Raw genomic sequence first — 18,288 nt, 5'->3', positions numbered from 1 at the left:
TGAGCCGTCTCTTTATCAGATATGAAGACACTCATTCAACATTGAATTATTTAGTTGTGAAATGAAGCTTTGATATAAAGATTCTATATCTAAATGTCCTCGGTATAGGTGGTTTTCATCCAATCTCAGGAGACACAAATAACAATGGTGAAATGAACAAATGAAATGAAAAACGAGCTAATGAACGATTTTTTGTTTACTGTCCACCAGCATGGCGGCGATGACGTAACGTGAAAACCACCTATAACGATATTCTTTGCCCGGGTAGCCGTAAAATATTCGGAATACTATTGAAACAGGGAAACACCTGCAGCTCGGTATTCTACTTCAATTTGACACCAATAAAGTAAATTGGCCACCGTAAAGATGTTTCCTCTTTTTTTGTTCTTTTTCTCTATGACCTGAATTATGGCGCTTCCTATTAAGGAAACTTTTAACGCAGACAGAAACCTTCCAGTTAGACTGGAACAGAATGTTTCCTTTAACCTGCAAAATCACAAACTTCACAACGCCTAGTAAGCTTCAAGAGATTTTTCAGTGCAAAAAATACTCCACGAAACCTGCTAATAACGTTGTACAAACGTGACGTTTATCAAATTTGGTTAAGTTGACTTCCCGTTATTATCTCTGCAGTGAATAATTGGAAGACAGACTTCTTCTTCTATTGCAAAAAGTTCCTTTTTTCAAACGAGCTAATCACCATGCTCAGATCGCGAAAGTTATTTTAAGATACTTTCGTGACTGTTTTTAACCGGACAATGATGACAATATTCTAGTTAATCAACCACGAGAGTAGAGACCCTATTTTTAGGGAGTTATTATAACTCCAAAAATGGAGTAAAAATTTTAGGTACAGGATAACTCCTTTTTTGGGGTTATTTCAACTCCTCAATATCTGGGGTCACTTTTATTCCTGAAAAAGAGTTCTTTAAACCCCTTTTTGGAGTTAAAATAACTCCCCAAAAAATAACTCCACTGTAAGGAGTTAAATTAGGCCCACTAGAGAAGTTATTATAACTCCTTGAAAATTACTGTGCAGTTATTTTAAATAACGAAATGCTGAGAAATTCACCTTTAAACCGACTTAGCGGACTTGCGGTTTCTAAGCTTCGAGAAAGGCCGGCGAAGCATGTCAATCAATCTGAATTATGTTGCGTGGGAAAATAGGCTTAAGCAAACCTGAAGTAAAAAAGATAGGTTGTGTGTGAAGCTTTCTTTTACTGGAAGAATTCACAATTGACTTGTCTTCAAATATTTCTTAGCTTTGTGCGCAAGTTGCCTGTGATTGGTCTATTAAAGAGGTGAATGGGGGTATTTTTGAGGGCTTATTACCGGCGAAGGGAGGAAGTTGGCCAGCTAAAAAACTGTGCGTATTATATAATAGAGAGTGAACTGCGCGCTGGTGACAGTCTCAAGTTTGTGACACGCGGTGTTTGGCTCTGAGAGACGAACGAAGATCGGCTTGCGATAGAGTATAAATGTGACGGTGTATGGAACGGGGGAGACTGGAACCAAACGGCCACCGGCGCCGCCATCTTGTCAGCTGATGTGCGATCCTCGCTCGAGTTTTGAGTTTGAGGGCGAAAATAAAACACAATCCTGTTGTGGGAAAAGGCAGCAAGTGCTAGGTAGGTTTTTGCAATAGTGCTTTTATTGTTTTTGTTAGAAAGAAATGGCTATAGACCGGTCCCAGAAAATTTCGGCGTTTAAGACTAGTCATCAGCATAAAAGGAGCTACAATAGCGTGCGTGCATGTGTTGGAGAATCGCAGGAAATACAGGCATTTTCTATAATTTGTCCACCTATCAGTCATAGTTTAATAATGGTAATAGACCTTGTCGCAGTTTTCGACGCCATCTTGACGAATAGGCAAACGCGTTAGAAATTACAGTACTTGTATTAGAATCTTATGTCCAATAATTTCCGTAGAAAGGCTGTTTTGCAAAAAATATCTGAATTTTAAACTAATGCTTCACTCCTAGGGATTCTACTGGAAAAAAAAAAAAAAAAGAAAGAGAACATTGAGGGCGTTACATGCGCTAGAAGACCCAGAACCACTTTTTGAAATTTTCTAAACATTTGTCTGTAAGTGGGAAAGTCCCGGGAAAAATTACAGACAAATATATGGTAAATCTAAAGCAAGCCTCCGGAGAAATTTAAGCACAGGTACGCGCCCCCCAAATTTTTTAGTACAATCCTTTGTTTGGTAGCGCTTTAGTTTAGAAGTCATACCTTTTTCAGAACAGCCGTTTTACGGAAATTATTCGACATTAGATTCTCATACAAACACTGTAATTTGTCACGCGTTCTCGTCACGATGGCGTCGAAAACCGTGACAAGGTCTATAAGAAGAGTACGACATAAAAATAGCCGAATAAGAGGATATGAAAGAACAAACTCTAATAAGAAATTGATTTGTAATTTCCAACGCTGTTCGAGTAAGGGAGTACTGTTTGACAGTCCAGGAATTGCCGTAGCCATAGGATATTAATGGAATTGGGTTTCTGTTGCAAAAGATGTTTGAAGGGAGTGGCTCTGTTAGCTGAATCCAATTTATAAGTTAGTGAAAAGAGCGCGTTTGCAACAGTGGCAGCCGATTCTCTGTCCAGACCCACCACCCGCGCTCCAAAGAAAAAAACAGCCCCTATATTGTTCGAGCAGAATTTTGCAATTATGGTAAAGGTGTTCTACAAGGCTGTATTCTGTCCCAGTTTATGCCCCTGGTTTACTTTTAATATCTAACTCAGCAGCAGGTTCGCAGCAAAGTCTTGACAGACTATCAAAATACTGTCAGGATTGGCTTCATAAGATTAATGCAACTGAAACAAGAGTTATTGTATTTCCAAACAAGGGTAGAAAATCAACGATAGATAAACGCAATTTTCTGGTTAGCAATGAACACATTGAAATCGTCAATAATTATACCTTACATGTTGGAGTGAAATTTTCTGCCGATGGATATCTTACAAATCGTAAAGAAAACTCAACAGGAAAAACAAAGGGGTCCTTAATTTGTGGTGGCCTAGTCGCAGTTTTTGTTAGAGTTATTCCGTGTCGCGTATGGGTGACCCGATGTAGGTAATCTTCACATATGTAATCGTCTATCGTTTTGAATAACCGGTAGGTTCTCATTTTGTTGCTTTGGTTAGCAACACTTAGCCCTCTGTGTAGTTCGATATCCTTAAGCCGTTGCCTGATTTTTACGATGTTTACGATTCCTAGTGTGCTTTCATCCAGAATTCTCCTAACCCTATCTGTTCCAATAATGAAGTTTTTGATTTTTTTTTTGCTCCAGAAAGCTTTGTTTTCATTCCGTTTAATAGTATTGTATGACATTTTGGGATAATTCGTTTTCATTTTTGGTTAAGGTTAAGGGGAAAAAACCAGAACTTAAAGTTCCTACATTGGGCTTCAATTCTCATTGGAAACCTTTGCTGTCTCAGCTTTTCAGGCATTGACGGTTATTGCAGTATTTATTAACTCCCAGCAACCACTTCAGGAATTTATTCTGAACTAATTCTGCTGGATCCTTTTCTAATTGTCCACTGCAATCAATCCCCCATAGTTCACTCGCATAAAAGAGTATGGGAGATGTCAGTGCATCAAATAACTTCCAGATTCCAGCTTATTTAGCAATTTTGGTACATCACTTAGATAGAAATTAAAAAGGGTAGGTGACAACATGCAACCTTGCTTCACCCCGGCTTGACAAGTAAAGGATTGGGTTAATTTGTTATCAATTTTAACTGCCGATCTAGCAATTGACGGAGCATGAAAAGAGTAAATTTCGGTGCTTCTGTGGTTTAGATTTCACGTACTTCTTGTCAATAAGCATTCTACCTTTGTATACCCTCTTTCTCTCTGCCTTGAGTCAGAGCAGGACAAGATACAGTTATGATCATGCGAAAGCAACATTTTATTGACAGTTTTAATTGCTATCTTTTACAGGCATCCTGCACTTCAATCGGCAGTCACACTACTGTCGAGAAAGGAAAGTAACAAGAAGGAAGGCAAAATGGAACACAAGTACCGAATAAACAAGTACTGAATAAACTGCTTAAAGTACAAGTACTGAATAAACTCTGAAGCGCCACGTGCAAAGTCATTCACGGGCAGTCACTGCGATGCGGGAGATCTCAATCGGGGGTCAAGAACTCCTTCCAGGGCGAATCGTCCGGCATTCTCCTGCGGAAAGCTTCCAGAGCGGCTAGTTTTGCCGCTCGACCGCGTTGCCCGATCACCGTGTTGGAAACTCTTCTCAGTTGTTCCCAGAAGAGTGCGCGACCGCTGCTAAGTTGAACACAGAGCAGTTTAGGCACCAGCGTGGCTAGCTCTCCTATGCGCCTGAGGCACTGTAGCCTATTTCTCTCGACGTCTAACATAGAGCACAGTATCCCCTTTACGGTCTGTTTTCTGGTCACCCTCTGACCGGGGGGTAAGTCTGCCGGGACGGCGAGGTCGTACAGTTGGTGAACTGCCACGGAACTCGCAAGGAGTCGACTGAAGAGAGCGCCCTTGCTAGTAGACGCCCTACCGAGGAGATTGCAGAGGTCCAGGTGTCGTGTGAAGACGCTGCAAACGGCACAGCGGAGGTCTTGCGAGCAGGGTTTTCGTGGCTGCTCTTGTAGCCAATATTGACCGCCTTTCAGAGCACAGCTGTCTTCTCGGCAGTTACAGTTGTCGCGGCCGCAGATGACGAAGAGGGCTGCCATCTTCTCACCAAGCAGTTGGCGGCGTGCGTCTGCAATCAGGTTGCTAGTGGCCTCTTGTGCCCTCTCGGGGTCTCCTTGCCAAGCGCCTGCCCTGGGCATGGCGGTTCGTATTTCCTGTTTGGAAAGAGAAAGAACAAAAAATGCAGTGTTTCTGATTGTGTCATCGGCGGACGGAAAATGTCCTCCTTAAAAATAGCAACGATAACGATAACCATAAGAAGGATAGGGAGGGATAAGAGACCATCAGTGTGGACACCCACCTCTTGGCGAAGCGGCTGGTGTTGTCGGAAGAAAGTTAACATGTCCTGCCACGTCTCCGCGTCTGGGAAGGCGTCAAGCCTGAGTCCCGCGACCGACCCGTCCTGCAAGCCCCAGGGATTTGCCTCTTCTTCCTCTTGCGCCGTCACTGGTTCGCCTGTCGTTTCTGCACCTGCTGAAATGAAACAGGGAGTTCTCGCCGTTAATGATTTGGAAGTGAGTGAGCGTATCATTTATATTGCCCAGGTTCACATAAAAATATGATCAAATGCGCATTACAAAAATGAAGAGTTAAGATTAATGTAATATATAAAAATTAAGCAATATGAATGTCAAACAACTTAAAATATAAGATAAACGCTAAATAGAAAACAAACATTTGCTAGCCCAGCTGTGTCGCAACTTTAGCCGAAAAAATGATGTTGTGCCTTTGTTCCTTTACCAGTATGAAATTTTGCTCAATTTTGTTATTCTTGGGGTATTGATTCCATGTTTGTTATTCTTGTTGCAAGGAAATCTCTTGTTTCAGACTTCGCAACATATTTGCTAGCACTTTCCTAATATAAGAAGAATGACATAAGCAATCTATCAATGCTTTTCAAGTTTGCTTCTTAGCTACCAAATGTTTGCGACTGTCTCAGCGTGTGCGCACAACTCCACAAACTGAAAACGGTCTCTCCTGAGACGTAGAACACGAAGCTGGTATCATGTGCTGATACCAGCATGTATTGGTATCATAATAACGGATCATTGTTTTTATAGATTTGTATACATTCCGTTAGTTTTAATTTTTCCCTTTTTTACTCATTGTAAATATAATAGGATATGGTTGTATATTTGTAGATATTTTTCAATAATGTTGTTTACATGACTGTAAAGCGCCTTGAACATAGGATAAGAGCGCTATAGAAATATTATTATTATTATTATTATTATTATTATTATTATTATTATGTGCGAGTGATAATCGAGTTTGGTTTCATTTTTCAGCGTTCTTTACCTGGTTCCCTGCCCTCCGTCGCTTCTCCCACGCGGGACGCCTTGGCTCTCCTCCCGCCTACAGAGGAAGTCTTTCTCTTCTTCCTTGCTGCGCGTGCGCCACCCACTGTCGTCGAGGTGTTCTCTCCGTCAGTCTCCCCATGGTGGTCCTCCTCTGAGTCGCTGCTTTCCGAGCCGGGCCGGCTGCTCAGCCGTGCGAGGAGAGCACAGAGCATTGTCCGCTCGCTGTCTCCTGGTGGCTGTTGGGAGGTTCCAGCCTCCGAAGAAGACTCCGCGCTGGACTTGCCTATCTCCTGCATAACACTCTCCGGACAGGATATGAGAGGTTCGTTGGATTCCTCGCCGCTACTGCTGGAGTCGTCGCCCTGTCTCCAACCCCGCTTGAGGCTGGCGTGAAGCGTGTCCAAGGTGTCTGCCGATAATGCCTCAAAGGTGGCGAAGTTTACGCCAAACTCTACCATGGCGGAAGCCAGGTACTGCGGGCAGAATGACCCACTCTGGTAACTGATGGCCGCGTAGCGGAGGTTAAGGAGCCGTGCTCTACTCAGACCTGAGCCGGCGGTCGTTGCTTGACTGACCAAGCAGGCCACGTCGCACACCGCCAAACGCCTCAGCGTCAAATTGCTGGCCTTCGCCGACACGGTTATGTTCCCCGGTAAGAAACCCCCGTGTTCTTGCACTATCAGCCGCTTGGGAAAGCCGTGCGTGAATTCAGGGCTTGCGAGGCTCCAGGCCGGAGCGTCCCAGATCATGATATTTCCAAACCTAGGAGAGCAAGAGAGTAGGGTCAGTCCACAAAGGCTTGTCTATAGGTTTCCTGCTTTGCGCCCCCAAACCAGTCGTTCCAAAACAGACAGGGCTTCGTAAGTGTGCCGTTTAAGATTTTGTGGTTAAAATTATTAGTTGATTGGGTACCGTGTGGCGGTTTTTTTTCCAGCGGTCCGTGACTGAATAAGTTCCCGCAAACACGTAAAATCTACTCCAGGGTGAATACTCTCTATAACTTAAATTCGCTACACAGAAGTTAAGTACTAACCAATCGTGTCTGTTCAATTACAACTTGCCCCCTTCATTCGGAAACGAAACGGTGTACATAGCATTGTAGGATTATTAAACAAAAAAACGAAAATGTTATCAATGCTGTGTACTTTCTAGAAAATCGCCAATAAATAGGAAACAAAAGGAACAAAATATCGTCAGTTCGCGCGAATACCCCCCTCCCCCCCCAAAAAATAGCTTTTTACTAGTGTCTCTGAGCAACGTACCTGTCCAAGCGAACGCGGTTTAAATTGGCGTCAAACGGCGCTTGTCCGCTGGTTAGAGCCTCGGTCAAACGTGCGCTGTGACGGCGAAAGAGTTCCCACTTGTTCACCTTTGGGTGGGTGTGTCTGCGACTTGCCCGCTCAGTTGGATCAGCGGCAGGACGCGTATCTTTCCACCCTCTTTCCAGTCTCTCGGTGCAGTAGCTGATAGCGTTGGCAGCGTTGCCGAACAAAACTGCATTGGACACCTCCTCCCGCGAATCTCGAGGCACTATGTGCCTTGGCAACGACAGGCTGTCTAGCAGAAACAAGTCAAAGTTGAAAGCTAGAGGCCGGTCGGCGGATTCTGCGAATGCCAAGGGGAAATATGGCTCCACGCTCTCGACGTCCCTTTGGAGGGAAGCCGCGTCCTGTTGTCGATAAAAGGACTGACTACTTTCCTCGACCACATCCTGGTCCGCCACGAAGAAGGCCCTGTCCTGTGAGGACTCAACGTCACCATCTTCATCTTCTTCATCGTCGTGGTCAGCGCTGTAAGTGCAGAGGGACAGCAGATCATTTAGAATGGCGTTGATGGCAAACGCCAAACGTCATATAAACACGTACATAGAAACTTACCAACATTTCCGTACGGGCTATTCTACGTCAATGCACATGTCACCGAAAAGAAGGAAAAATTGGCGAAATAGCTCATGACAACTTGAAAGACTTTCTTTCACAAATACTCCTCAAGTGATCTCTTAAAAAGTTTTTAAAGTCATGTTGTTGTTGTTGTCGTTGTTTTTAATTCTTGATTCCTCCCTTCCCTCGCGGCAATCTGTAGCGCGATTTCGCGGGAAAATATTAGTTACTGTGAAGTATTTTCCTCATTCCTCAGCACAGCCGCATACGAGGGTTATGCATATTAAGAAAGATGCTTGACCTACCTTCGGCCGTCTCGTGTCCCTTCTGCTCTCGCCTCCTGGTCAAAAAACTGTCTGAAAAAAACAGAAATGAATTAATACACAGCAAATAGATACAGTCGTTTAACCCCGTTGTCAAAAAGACACCTTCAATTGTAATAGACTACTAAAGAAATTTATGAGGACATGAGAAGCGACAAATCATTCCAAAAGGATTTAACGAACGGGCATTCCCAAAAGAGGTGCAAAAGAGTTTCCGAGCTTTCTTTACAGAAACTGCACTGATCATTAGATTTGATTCCAATTTTAAAAAGGAAATAGTTTGTTGCCAATTTTCTATGCAGAAGTTGAAATTGAAATACACGCAATTTAGATTCCTTAGTACATAGAAAAGCAAGGGTATATGACTTAAACCAACCCCAATCAATCATGTAAATAAACTCCCGTCAAAAAAAGGCAACAAAAAAACCGATTAATTTCGAAAATGGTCTCAAATCCGCAATAACGATCAGCGGGGTTGGGCGATACTAAGTGAATGAAGTAACCGAAAATCACGGTTAACCATTTACCTTGCTTCGGTGCGACTGCTTTTTTGAGTCCTCGGCCGGCGGGAACAAGAAGGCCTACACAGAATAAGAGACACGACATTGTTAACGTAGCCACGTCAAAAATGTAGTTAAAATTATGGTGGTGAAATTACGGTTTCATCGAATCAGCTAGTCAATTTGTGGTCCTCATCAGTCCCGATTTCGTTTTAAGCGGTTTTCCTCTGGGTTGCTAGTAATAGTTTCATGCTTGTCACGAAGCAAAAATCTGTACCTTTCTGGGCTGTCCGCCGTATCACTGCCAGCCTCGCTCGGCGCTGGCGGATCTTGTGAAGATCTGCAACAAAACAATCAGACATCCAACTTAAAAAAGCACGATAAGTGAGCAATCTGTTGGTTATTCTTTCGCCTCAGAAAATGAATTAAAGCGGGAAGAAGTAAACAGAACGATAAGTAGAATTTCTCACATATTTCTCCAAACCCAACGTAAAAACCGAAAACAAACTTAATTGAAAAGAGTTTCCGAGCTTTCTTTACAGAAACTGCATTGATCATTAGATTTGATTCCAATTTTAAAAAGGAAATAGTTTGTTGCCAATTTTCTATGCAGAAGTTGAAATTGAAATACACGCAATTTAGATTCGTTGGTACATAGAAAAGCAAGGGTATATGACTTAACCAACCCCAATCAATCATGACTTTTTGAATTTGTTTGTTTTTGCGCCGCTTTTTCCGGCGATCCGCAAAAATAAGTTCCCGAAAATAACAAACATATTATCAATGCTGGGTACTGGTACTGTCTGGAAATCGCAAAAATCAATTTCCAGCAAAACACAAAAAATCGCAAATCCGCAAAAATAAACTCCCGCCAAAGAAAGGCAAAAAAAAAAACCGATTAATTTCGAAAATGGTCTCAAATCCGCAATAACGATCAACGGGGTTGGGCAATACTAAGTGAATTAAGTAACCGAAAATCACGGTTAACCATTTACCTTGCTTCGGTGCGACTGCTTTTTTGAGTCCTCGGCCGGTGGGAAAAAAACCGGAAACAAACTTAATTGAAAAATGACTTCCTACCTGGATGATTCCTGCGTCGCTCGTCCACCATCAAGCTGTTCTGCTTGATCCGATCTCTTCGCTGGGAAAAACTCTGCGATGCTCGTGGCTCTCTTCTGCATTGTCGAGTCTAGTCGATTGAATAAGTATTTCGCAAGGGGACACTTATATATCAGGGCACATTACGTCAATTTCTCCAAATAGACTCGTTGCCTTTTACATGACCATGACGTCATCCGTGTTTTCCCCGTGGAGCTATTTTTATATTCCAGCCGAGGGAATCTGGGTTTTTGCCCTGACGGGGCAAAAACCCAGGCTTCGCGCGGCGGCGTAATGGCTGACGCAATGTGGTGTGCGAGATAGCTCGAGGGGTTTAACATCGCAACTGACGGTTTCCTTTATCAATGAACCCAAACAAGAGCCCCCTTCGTTCAAGTTTGCGGCTGTGGCCAACGACGCCTCTGGAAGAATTTTCACATGGCAGGAAATAGCGCAAATCTAGCGGCTAGCTGAAAAGATGGATGCGAAAAGTGTACACTACTTGTTTTGTCAGTGATCATTTGCTGATTCTGTTCGGTGATGGTTGATGAGAAGGTTCATTCTGGCGAACCTTTCTTTCAATAAAGAACCAATGATATTTTGTGCAAAGAAGCGGCCTTTCTTTGAATAAGGAACCAGTGATATTTTGAGGGGGAAATTAGCGGTAAAATACCCGACGACAAAAGCTTGGACAGCTAGAAAAACGATCTTGCTGCAGTGTCCACATACAAATTCTCCCCGGTTGATCTTCATACAGTTTCATGTCGAATTAGTTGAGAGAATTAAACAGATCAAAGCACTTTCCATTAGGGGCCAGTTCCCTTTTCTGTAAGTAGGGTGGAACGGGGGAAGGGGGAGGGGAGTGGGGTGTGGTGGTGGGGGTTGTTGTTTGTTGGGGGAGGAGGGAACTGTTTGCCTTCGACAAAACAGCAGCATAAATACTTTTCTCTGGAACCGAGGCTGTTTTTCTTTGAATTGGCATGAATAGGTTGGAAATTTGAAAATACGGTTGAAAGACTTGAAATGTTAAAACTTAAGTGAGGAAAGTAGAAAAATTCATTCTTATATTCATGACTAAGAGACTGAGAGCTTGAGTGTTAGATTGCCGTCCGAATAACACACCAAGTTTTTACCTGATGAAGCTGAACAAATGAAGTTGCTGAATACATTTAAAAGGACATGAATTTCAGTTAACTGAAAATATGAGCCCAATATACCAAATAGTTGCTTATTAACAAAAAGTTGAAAGTTCCAGAACTGAGATGAAGACATTACCACTGTCAAAGCCTTATTGCCAAACAATTTACACCAAACAAGATTTTCACGTATGTTTTTTGTTGTTTCTCCTATTTTTGCCTTAATAGATTTATTGTTTTGCGAAAACGATTATCCTGTGTACTGACTCCATTAAATAAGGGAAAGCAGAGATTCAAAATGACTTATTTCTCTGACCTATAAAAAAAATTTAACCCACCCCCTGTCATTTCATATTTCAGTAGTTATCCACCCCCTATCATAAAAGAAACAAACTGAGCAAATAAATACAATGTGGTGTGAATATGTAAGCTTATTGATTTATTACTTTGTTACACCAACAAGTGGGCCTTTTTTACTTTGCCTGGTCTATCCAGAAATTCCAAACTGCTTACAAGATTAAAAAAGAAAATAAAACAAATCCTTTCAACAGCTCCACCCTTGACTCCAAAGCTGAACGGAATAGAATAAAAGAAATGGCAATGAGATTCAGGGATGAATAATTCACTTCTTTTGTTCTTCTCTTCCTTAGCCTTGGAGCCAAGTGTGAAATTTTAATGTGAAACTGGGGCCTAAATGGTGTACACAGTCTGACAAGTACATACCATCAAATATTATTCTTTAAACTAACGTGATGTGACGCGATGCTTCACAGCATTACACCTTCATGACATGATTGAAATGTTCACTCTTCAAAATTATCTAGCGGACTGGCCGCTCTGACTCCCAGAGCAGCTTCTAATGAAAACTGTTTTCAAAATTAAATGGAAATATTTTTAACCCTAAGTCCCAATAGTGACCAAGATCAAATTTCTCCAAACAAGATCCATACACTGCCAAGAGATGTTATAAGCAGTAACAAAATGATCACACAAGAGAAAATGCCTTGATCTATTATCAAATTCTCTCTACTTATTCTTGAAGGAAATGTATAGAGATCAGTTTGGAGAATTTGTACGTGGATACTGGGGCTTAAAGGGTTAAGGCCCACCACAGTGAACTGCGAACGAGAAAAAGGCTTCCTTTTTTCACCAAGCATAATTGAAGCCCTAATAATGTTACACAAAACTAAAATGTCATGAAATGATTGTGTAAGAAAAGTTTGTAGCAGACTACAGAAATAGTTGTAGTTCTTCAGTGGACTGTAGATTTTTACTGAGCTGGTCACTTGATCTCTGATCTGGAAGCATGGCAGGCTGAAAGAGGAAACAGAAAATCGATGAGAATTTCCTTTTGAGCGAAAACACACTTTTTCTGTTTCTTTATTACTGCCCAGTAGATAATCGAGTACAACCTTTTTCAATTTCTCGTTCCTCACCTAATCTGCAAAGACGACCTTGTGTATTTGACGCGGGGAAGTGCAGAGTTGATATAATCCTGGTCGATTCTTTGGCACCTTTACTGTAACAGGCACTAGGCTCTCCAAACTCTCCGTCCACTGTTCACCGCTGAGTTCCAGTTTGTAAAGGTTCCTTGAGACATTCTTGTACCAGAGAAGGGAAACATCACCTTGTTGATTGAGAGAATGGATCTGTCCGATCAGGACTTTTGGGCAGTTAAGCTTGCTATGCTCTTCCACCACAGCTACAAAGTCACCCGGTTTGAATGGGCAGTCACCGAAACTCTGCGGTTGGCCATTATCGGGTTCCTCTTCCAAATGGTCCTCTGCATACTCCCTGGCTAGGTTGACAGCAAGCTGCTTTCTGTCATTGGCGGTACCGCGGTCATAGGTACGCTGGGCTTGTTGCCATGAATATCTGAGAGCGGCCGCCAATGATGCCTTAAGGGCATCTGTGCAATCACTGTGAAATGGAGAACTTATTTTAGAGATGACTATGAACACGAAGAAAGGCAGACCTACCAAACACTACCCGCCAAAATTTAATGTGTGGAAAATATTTGTAATCATTGGTTGTCTTGTTCACCTACTGTTAATGCTGATCACCAGTGGTCCAATGTATATGTTTTAGGTGATTTTTTATCTCAGGTAATTTTATTCTCCTTTTGTTTTTGAGTATGGTGATGTATGGCAAAGACGTTTAAACCAAAGGAAAATAAAAATTACCTGACATAAAAAATTAACTACAACATATATTTCATAAAATGTCCTGTTGTTATAAATTCTATATTGCACATAGCTTTTCTCTGTTTTATTTTTTTTATTTAGGGAAATGTCACAGAGCAACCTCCAGTTTTCCTTTTTCAAGATGTTTTATAATTGTTTATTTCTATAAGATTATGATGCTCCTTTGAGTAAGGTTTTTCAGCAACAATAATCAACTCACACCAGTGCATGACCGAGAAAGAGAAACAAAAAAATTCAATCCCAGGATAAAGTTGGACTGATGTGAATATCTCTAAGTTTGTTGAGTGAGTATTTTTACTTTGATGAGGCAGAAAAAAAGCTGTGCAGTGTATAGTAGAAAAAAATAATTATCTTACTCTCTGCCATATGACCAGGTGATGAAAGCAGATCGAAGCATATTCACTGTCACCAATCTTCCAGTCAGGCTACGAAACAAACTTTTCATGTGTGCAGAGAACGCAGGTCCCGAGAATCTGTGACCCTTCCTGTTCTGCAAGGTACAAGTTAAAAAAGACACGGATGAACACTGAACTAAAGTTGGAAAAACACTCGGATCTTTCTAGTAAAATTGACAATACTATTGAACGTGTGAAAGAAACAGTGATTCTTACAGGTCCAGCTTTTGCTTTCCTAGAACCATGTGTTCCAGTACAAAGAAATACAAAGATAGCATTGTATTAACTGAAGGGTGAATTGGGTCGAGAAAGCACCCTCGCTGAATTTAATGCTGGTCCTAAAAGATGATTTTCCAGATAAAATAACCCCAACTACTGAAATGAAGATAACCATTTGAAAGGATTCACCCTCACAAGGGTGTTTTTTTGTCCATTTTCACCCAAATAAGATCTCAATAAGGTGAAAATTTGGCGCGATTCACCCTTGAAGGGTGAGAAATGTCAAAGAATCACCCTAAGGAGAATTAATTTCAAATCCCAGGGACTTCTATGAGGGTGGTTAGGGGATTTATATAGGTGAATCAAGAGACTGAGACATTTTCAAAAGCTAATTTAAGGTTAGGGTAAAACCTTACTGTGTCCAATTTAGGGTGGTAATTTAAATCCACTCACCAGAAGCAAGTAGTCCCCACTGTCATCCTTTGCAAGGAGTGGACGGAAATCGTTGATGTAATTTACCAGAACCTTGTATAGTTCATGGTCACACTGAAAAGAAGGAGAATCCTGTTTAAGTCCACTTTGCCTTTTAGAAACCAACATGAAAATTCTTTGCACTGTATCTTCCCTTTGCTAATGTAACATTTGTGCAACAAGGGACATGAGTTTTAGGAATTATGAAAAACTGAGTAGTGATCTCACCTGCAGAGTTAGCTCATCCCTTCCAGATGTCCCAGATGTGATAATCGCAACGCCATTCTACCTGTAGCCAAACCGTTTCTCCGGGAGTAAGAGGCAATCTAAAAATGTAAAATGTAAAATGTAATACATAACAAAACAAAAATTCATTAAAATACAAGAAAAAAAGAGGCAATCTATCCATATTTAGGGCTACGCGCACATTTATTTTACCCATACCATACACAGAAACGCTCTATCGTAAGGTGTGTAACAGTTGGGTTAGCAATGATGCGATGATTGAGGCAAAGTCCCAAACCATATGCTTTAAAGTTATCCCCTTGTTCTGTCTGTGATGTATTTTCAAGACACCTTGGGCTATGTGCCCTAATGGCCAGAGCACACAGCAGTAAAAATGCACGCATGACCCAGCTGTTGGCAAGCAGCACAGCATTGTACCAAATTTACACTCTTGCAGTGCCTTGTCAGTTGTCTCCAGCTGAGAGAGTACAAAGGAAGACCAAGGTGAAAGATCTTCTGTGTAAAATCTTTGACTGCAAGAGGAACAGATTGCAGTGCCTGAAGCACATCGGCCAGTTGGCCCAGCTCTTGCCAAGACTTCTGTGTGTCCAGTTGGTCACAGGGCACTCTCTCTTCTGGGATGACTTGAGGAAAGTGGCACGTGCAGTGAATTCCCAGCCAAATCAACAGTCAAAATTAGCTGCAATAGTTGCCATTGGGAGAAAACTTCCTCCAGCATCCCCTTGGAGAGCATTCCTCACCTCAGAGAGGACTGCAGATGAGGAGGCTATTATCCAAAGATTTGGCTCCTAATGTGCAAGCGCTTTTCAGTGCATTAGTTCTGTATTTCTTAACACCTCTGGAGGGTGAATATTAAGGATTTCTTTCATATTGATATACAGTAGACTTAAATTTGTTGTTAAGATCTAGAGACATAATAGGAGAAAAATGCAAGTATTTAAAGAGCAATTAATTTTGATATTCCACTTAACTTATTCCTAAAATAGTTGGCTGAATAGTTTTCCCCCAGATGGTATTGCACAACTATATTTTGATGTAAACAAAGTGGCAGGTGCAGTGAATTCCCAGTCAAATCAACAGTCAACATTTATAGCAGCAGGTAGTTGCCAACAAGAGAATTTCCAAGACTTTCAGCTTTGTGTTACATAGAGGAGTAAGACAGTTTGAAATTGAGAAAACTGAAATAGTTTGCTAAATTGTTTTTTCCCTCAGATGGGATTACTTAACTCTATTTTCATGTAAATTCCAGACGAAAAAAAGGTTCATTTAATTGTTCTGTTGACTAGCATGTCTGCCTTTGTCACATAAACACTTATTAAAGCTACAAGTCATTTATGGAAAGTGTATACTATTTAAGGAGATATGAGACAATAAAAATAATGGTTTGATAGTAATTTTGAGTAATCAATAATTATTTAATAATATTATTATTATTATCAATTATTATTAATGTCACATGCTTGTCAAACAAGGTTTGCCTTCTCTACAAGAACCAGTGTTTAGCCTAAAATTTGAAACAGGTTCTTATTTTCTTAAATCTATAAAGAAAACATTATGTACAGTATGTGGTCCTTGGTCCGCAACTTTTCCGAACATGTTGAAAAATTTCATCTAGAAAAAAATTAGGTAAAAAATGAATGTAGCTGACAATTTATTGATTAGTTTTCTTTCATATGGCGAAGCTTCGGCTTTTCTTCTGTTGCTCCTTGGTAGTACTGTTCGTTTTTCTGTGTTTGATGCTATAAAACTTAAGCAGCTTTCTCTCCAATTTTGCACACTGGTTAACCTTTAGGAATGGAAGGGTTTAGAAAACTCCTGGGCCAAGTTGTTCAAAGGCTGATTAGCAGTAACCCGGGGTTGAATTTCAAGACCAGTTTCTTTTTCTTTTGTTGAAATTTTTTATTTTTTGGATAATTTTCTCTATTCTTTTTAGAGCATCCAGTCATCACATTATAGACAAAGAGATACAATTATGCTATAAATTAATACTTAGCGCTCTGCGTAGGTAAAAAATAAAAATACAGCACCTTTTCACCCTATGAAAAATTAAAATATAGAGAATATATTCAGTGCGGTAGAAAATAATTACTCAAAACTCTGTATGTATTCAAGATATTAAGAAAAGAGAAATTGGAAATATGTATAAGGAATATTTTAACACATCCCTTTTATCAAGCAAAAGGTTTCATTTATTTTGCAAAATGTAATTACACCAAAGACATAGGTTGCAGACCAAGGACCACTATGCGAAATTTGGTGATAGTTTTCAAGAGTCTTTAAAACAAAAAATTCAAAGTCTTCAGCAAATTTGCTTCCAACGGCAGAAAAATTTTTATCTCAAAACCTGTTCTACAAAAAGGCACGTCTTCCTGTTGCGTTTTATTTATTCACAAGCAAAAGTAAACATGACCATGTAATTTATGGTGCCGCAAAAGTACATGTACGAACTTCAAGAAAGAGGAATTAACTTACTGTCAACAAGCTTGAATTTCACGTCTTCAGGTTTAGTTAAAACAGCAACACCATGGGGTTTTGTGCACAGACTCAACAATAATTTGACCAACACACTCTCTTTCACCTCGCTGTTCAATATCCTTGGGTTTTAGCAGTGGAGGGGTAAACACAAAATGAGTTTTACACCTGGCATGAATTTTCTAGAAATAAGGTAGTCTAGATGGTTGGATACTGTAAGTCATGAGAAACAGCTATGAATGCAGTCTCTGCAACAGAAACAATACTGTGTAGTGACCCATGCTTTTAAAAGTTTAGAACTTAGCTTTTGGCTTGGGAAACTAGGAAGCCCAAATCAGCTAGAATTTCATAGAAGTGTGTGTGCGCTCTAGAATAATAACAACAATATAGCAAAGGAAAAAAAATAGCAATAACAATCACCAAATGTAGACTGAATAATAATGACAGAACTCCATTAGGGCCCGTAACCCTTATCCTTTGAGCTATTCCACCGAGCCGAATAACATAATATTATTCCTCGACAAGAAATTAAACATACAAATATAATTTCACTGGAAAATAGTTCAAAGAAAGCTGCTGAGGACAACGTGTTTGCTCTTTCACTGTGATCAGTGAAAAACTCCGGATAAAAACTATCTAGCAAAAGAACAAAATAGACGATGCTTCGAAAGTTAGAGGAATGAATCCGCCATGTTGTTTGAGGTCCTCACATGAAAATTGTTGCTGATATGCACATGAAAATGCCTCCGTTACACAAATATAGCACTGAATAGAAAACATGCGGACTCACCGGCTTGGCAGGCTTGTCTGGAAGAGTGTGTCTTGCTTTCAGGACGAGAAAACAATTCCGATTTGTACAACACGATCACAATGTCTTGGTAGTTAAGGTAAGTGTGCCTGCCATGGAGCTTGTCAGCGGAGGTATGTTTGTGGTGTTGTATGCGACCTTGAAAGATGACCCTGTTTTGGCAACTTTTGACAGTCTCTGGTGCTTACCTGGCAGTAGAAAAGTGCCTAAGAAACTGTGGGAAATGTAGAGAGGAAACTAAAGTTCGCGTCTGGAGCGTTTTCGAGAGGTGAGGTTCAGCGGGAGTTTGAAAAGATGGGTGGAAAAACGCGTTGGTATTTTCAAGATGGCGCCTGCTGCTTTGGATAACCAATTTCGGTTGTTAAAGTTTATTGTACATGTTCTGTCGGGTACAAGGTTTTATTGAGTTTTCAATAAAGGCGGAAACAAAGTTGAAGCCAACTGCTTGAAAAACAAAACCCAAAAAAACTTGCTTGGCCTTTGAATACGCGCTTTTGGTCAGTCACTTGCCGTATTTTTGGTTTTGTTTTGTTGTGGTTGTTTTTTGGGGGGACGGGGGGGGGA

General features: G+C 40.9%; 2 protein-coding genes across 5 annotated transcripts; both read right to left on the bottom strand.

Annotated features, from left to right (window-relative positions):
* Positions 1 to 3,950: 3,950 nt before the first annotated feature.
* LOC140926207 (uncharacterized) lies at positions 3,951 to 9,882 on the bottom strand. Its single transcript, XM_073376011.1, has 8 exons — positions 9,756 to 9,882; positions 8,953 to 9,015; positions 8,703 to 8,756; positions 8,158 to 8,208; positions 7,235 to 7,762; positions 5,971 to 6,734; positions 4,973 to 5,142; positions 3,951 to 4,826 (listed from the first exon to the last, which is right to left on the bottom strand). The coding sequence occupies exons 1-8, from the start codon at positions 9,854 to 9,856 to the stop codon at positions 4,137 to 4,139; spliced, it is 2,421 nt and encodes an 806-aa protein (XP_073232112.1). The 5' UTR covers positions 9,857 to 9,882; the 3' UTR covers positions 3,951 to 4,136.
* Positions 9,883 to 11,327: 1,445 nt separating this feature from the next.
* On the bottom strand, positions 11,328 to 17,808 carry LOC140941099 (uncharacterized). 4 transcript variants are annotated; one of them, XM_073390065.1, is made up of 7 exons: positions 17,707 to 17,802; positions 16,917 to 17,098; positions 14,427 to 14,524; positions 14,181 to 14,273; positions 13,470 to 13,603; positions 12,346 to 12,829; positions 11,328 to 12,223 (listed from the first exon to the last, which is right to left on the bottom strand). In XM_073390065.1, the coding sequence occupies exons 5-6, from the start codon at positions 13,556 to 13,558 to the stop codon at positions 12,346 to 12,348; spliced, it is 573 nt and encodes a 190-aa protein (XP_073246166.1). In that variant the 5' UTR covers positions 13,559 to 13,603; positions 14,181 to 14,273; positions 14,427 to 14,524; positions 16,917 to 17,098; positions 17,707 to 17,802; the 3' UTR covers positions 11,328 to 12,223. The 4 variants fall into 4 exon arrangements, with proteins under 4 accessions (XP_073246166.1, XP_073246182.1, XP_073246174.1 ...); XM_073390081.1 differs by having other exon boundaries at positions 16,917 to 17,038; positions 17,707 to 17,780; XM_073390073.1 differs by having other exon boundaries at positions 16,917 to 17,164; positions 17,707 to 17,774.
* Positions 17,809 to 18,288: the final 480 nt, after the last annotated feature.

The sequence above is a fragment of the Porites lutea genome, chromosome 1 (genome assembly GCF_958299795.1).
Source record: "Porites lutea chromosome 1, jaPorLute2.1, whole genome shotgun sequence".
NCBI classification, from domain to species: domain Eukaryota; kingdom Metazoa; phylum Cnidaria; class Anthozoa; order Scleractinia; family Poritidae; genus Porites; species Porites lutea.
This window is presented reverse-complemented; position numbering and strand designations above follow the sequence as displayed.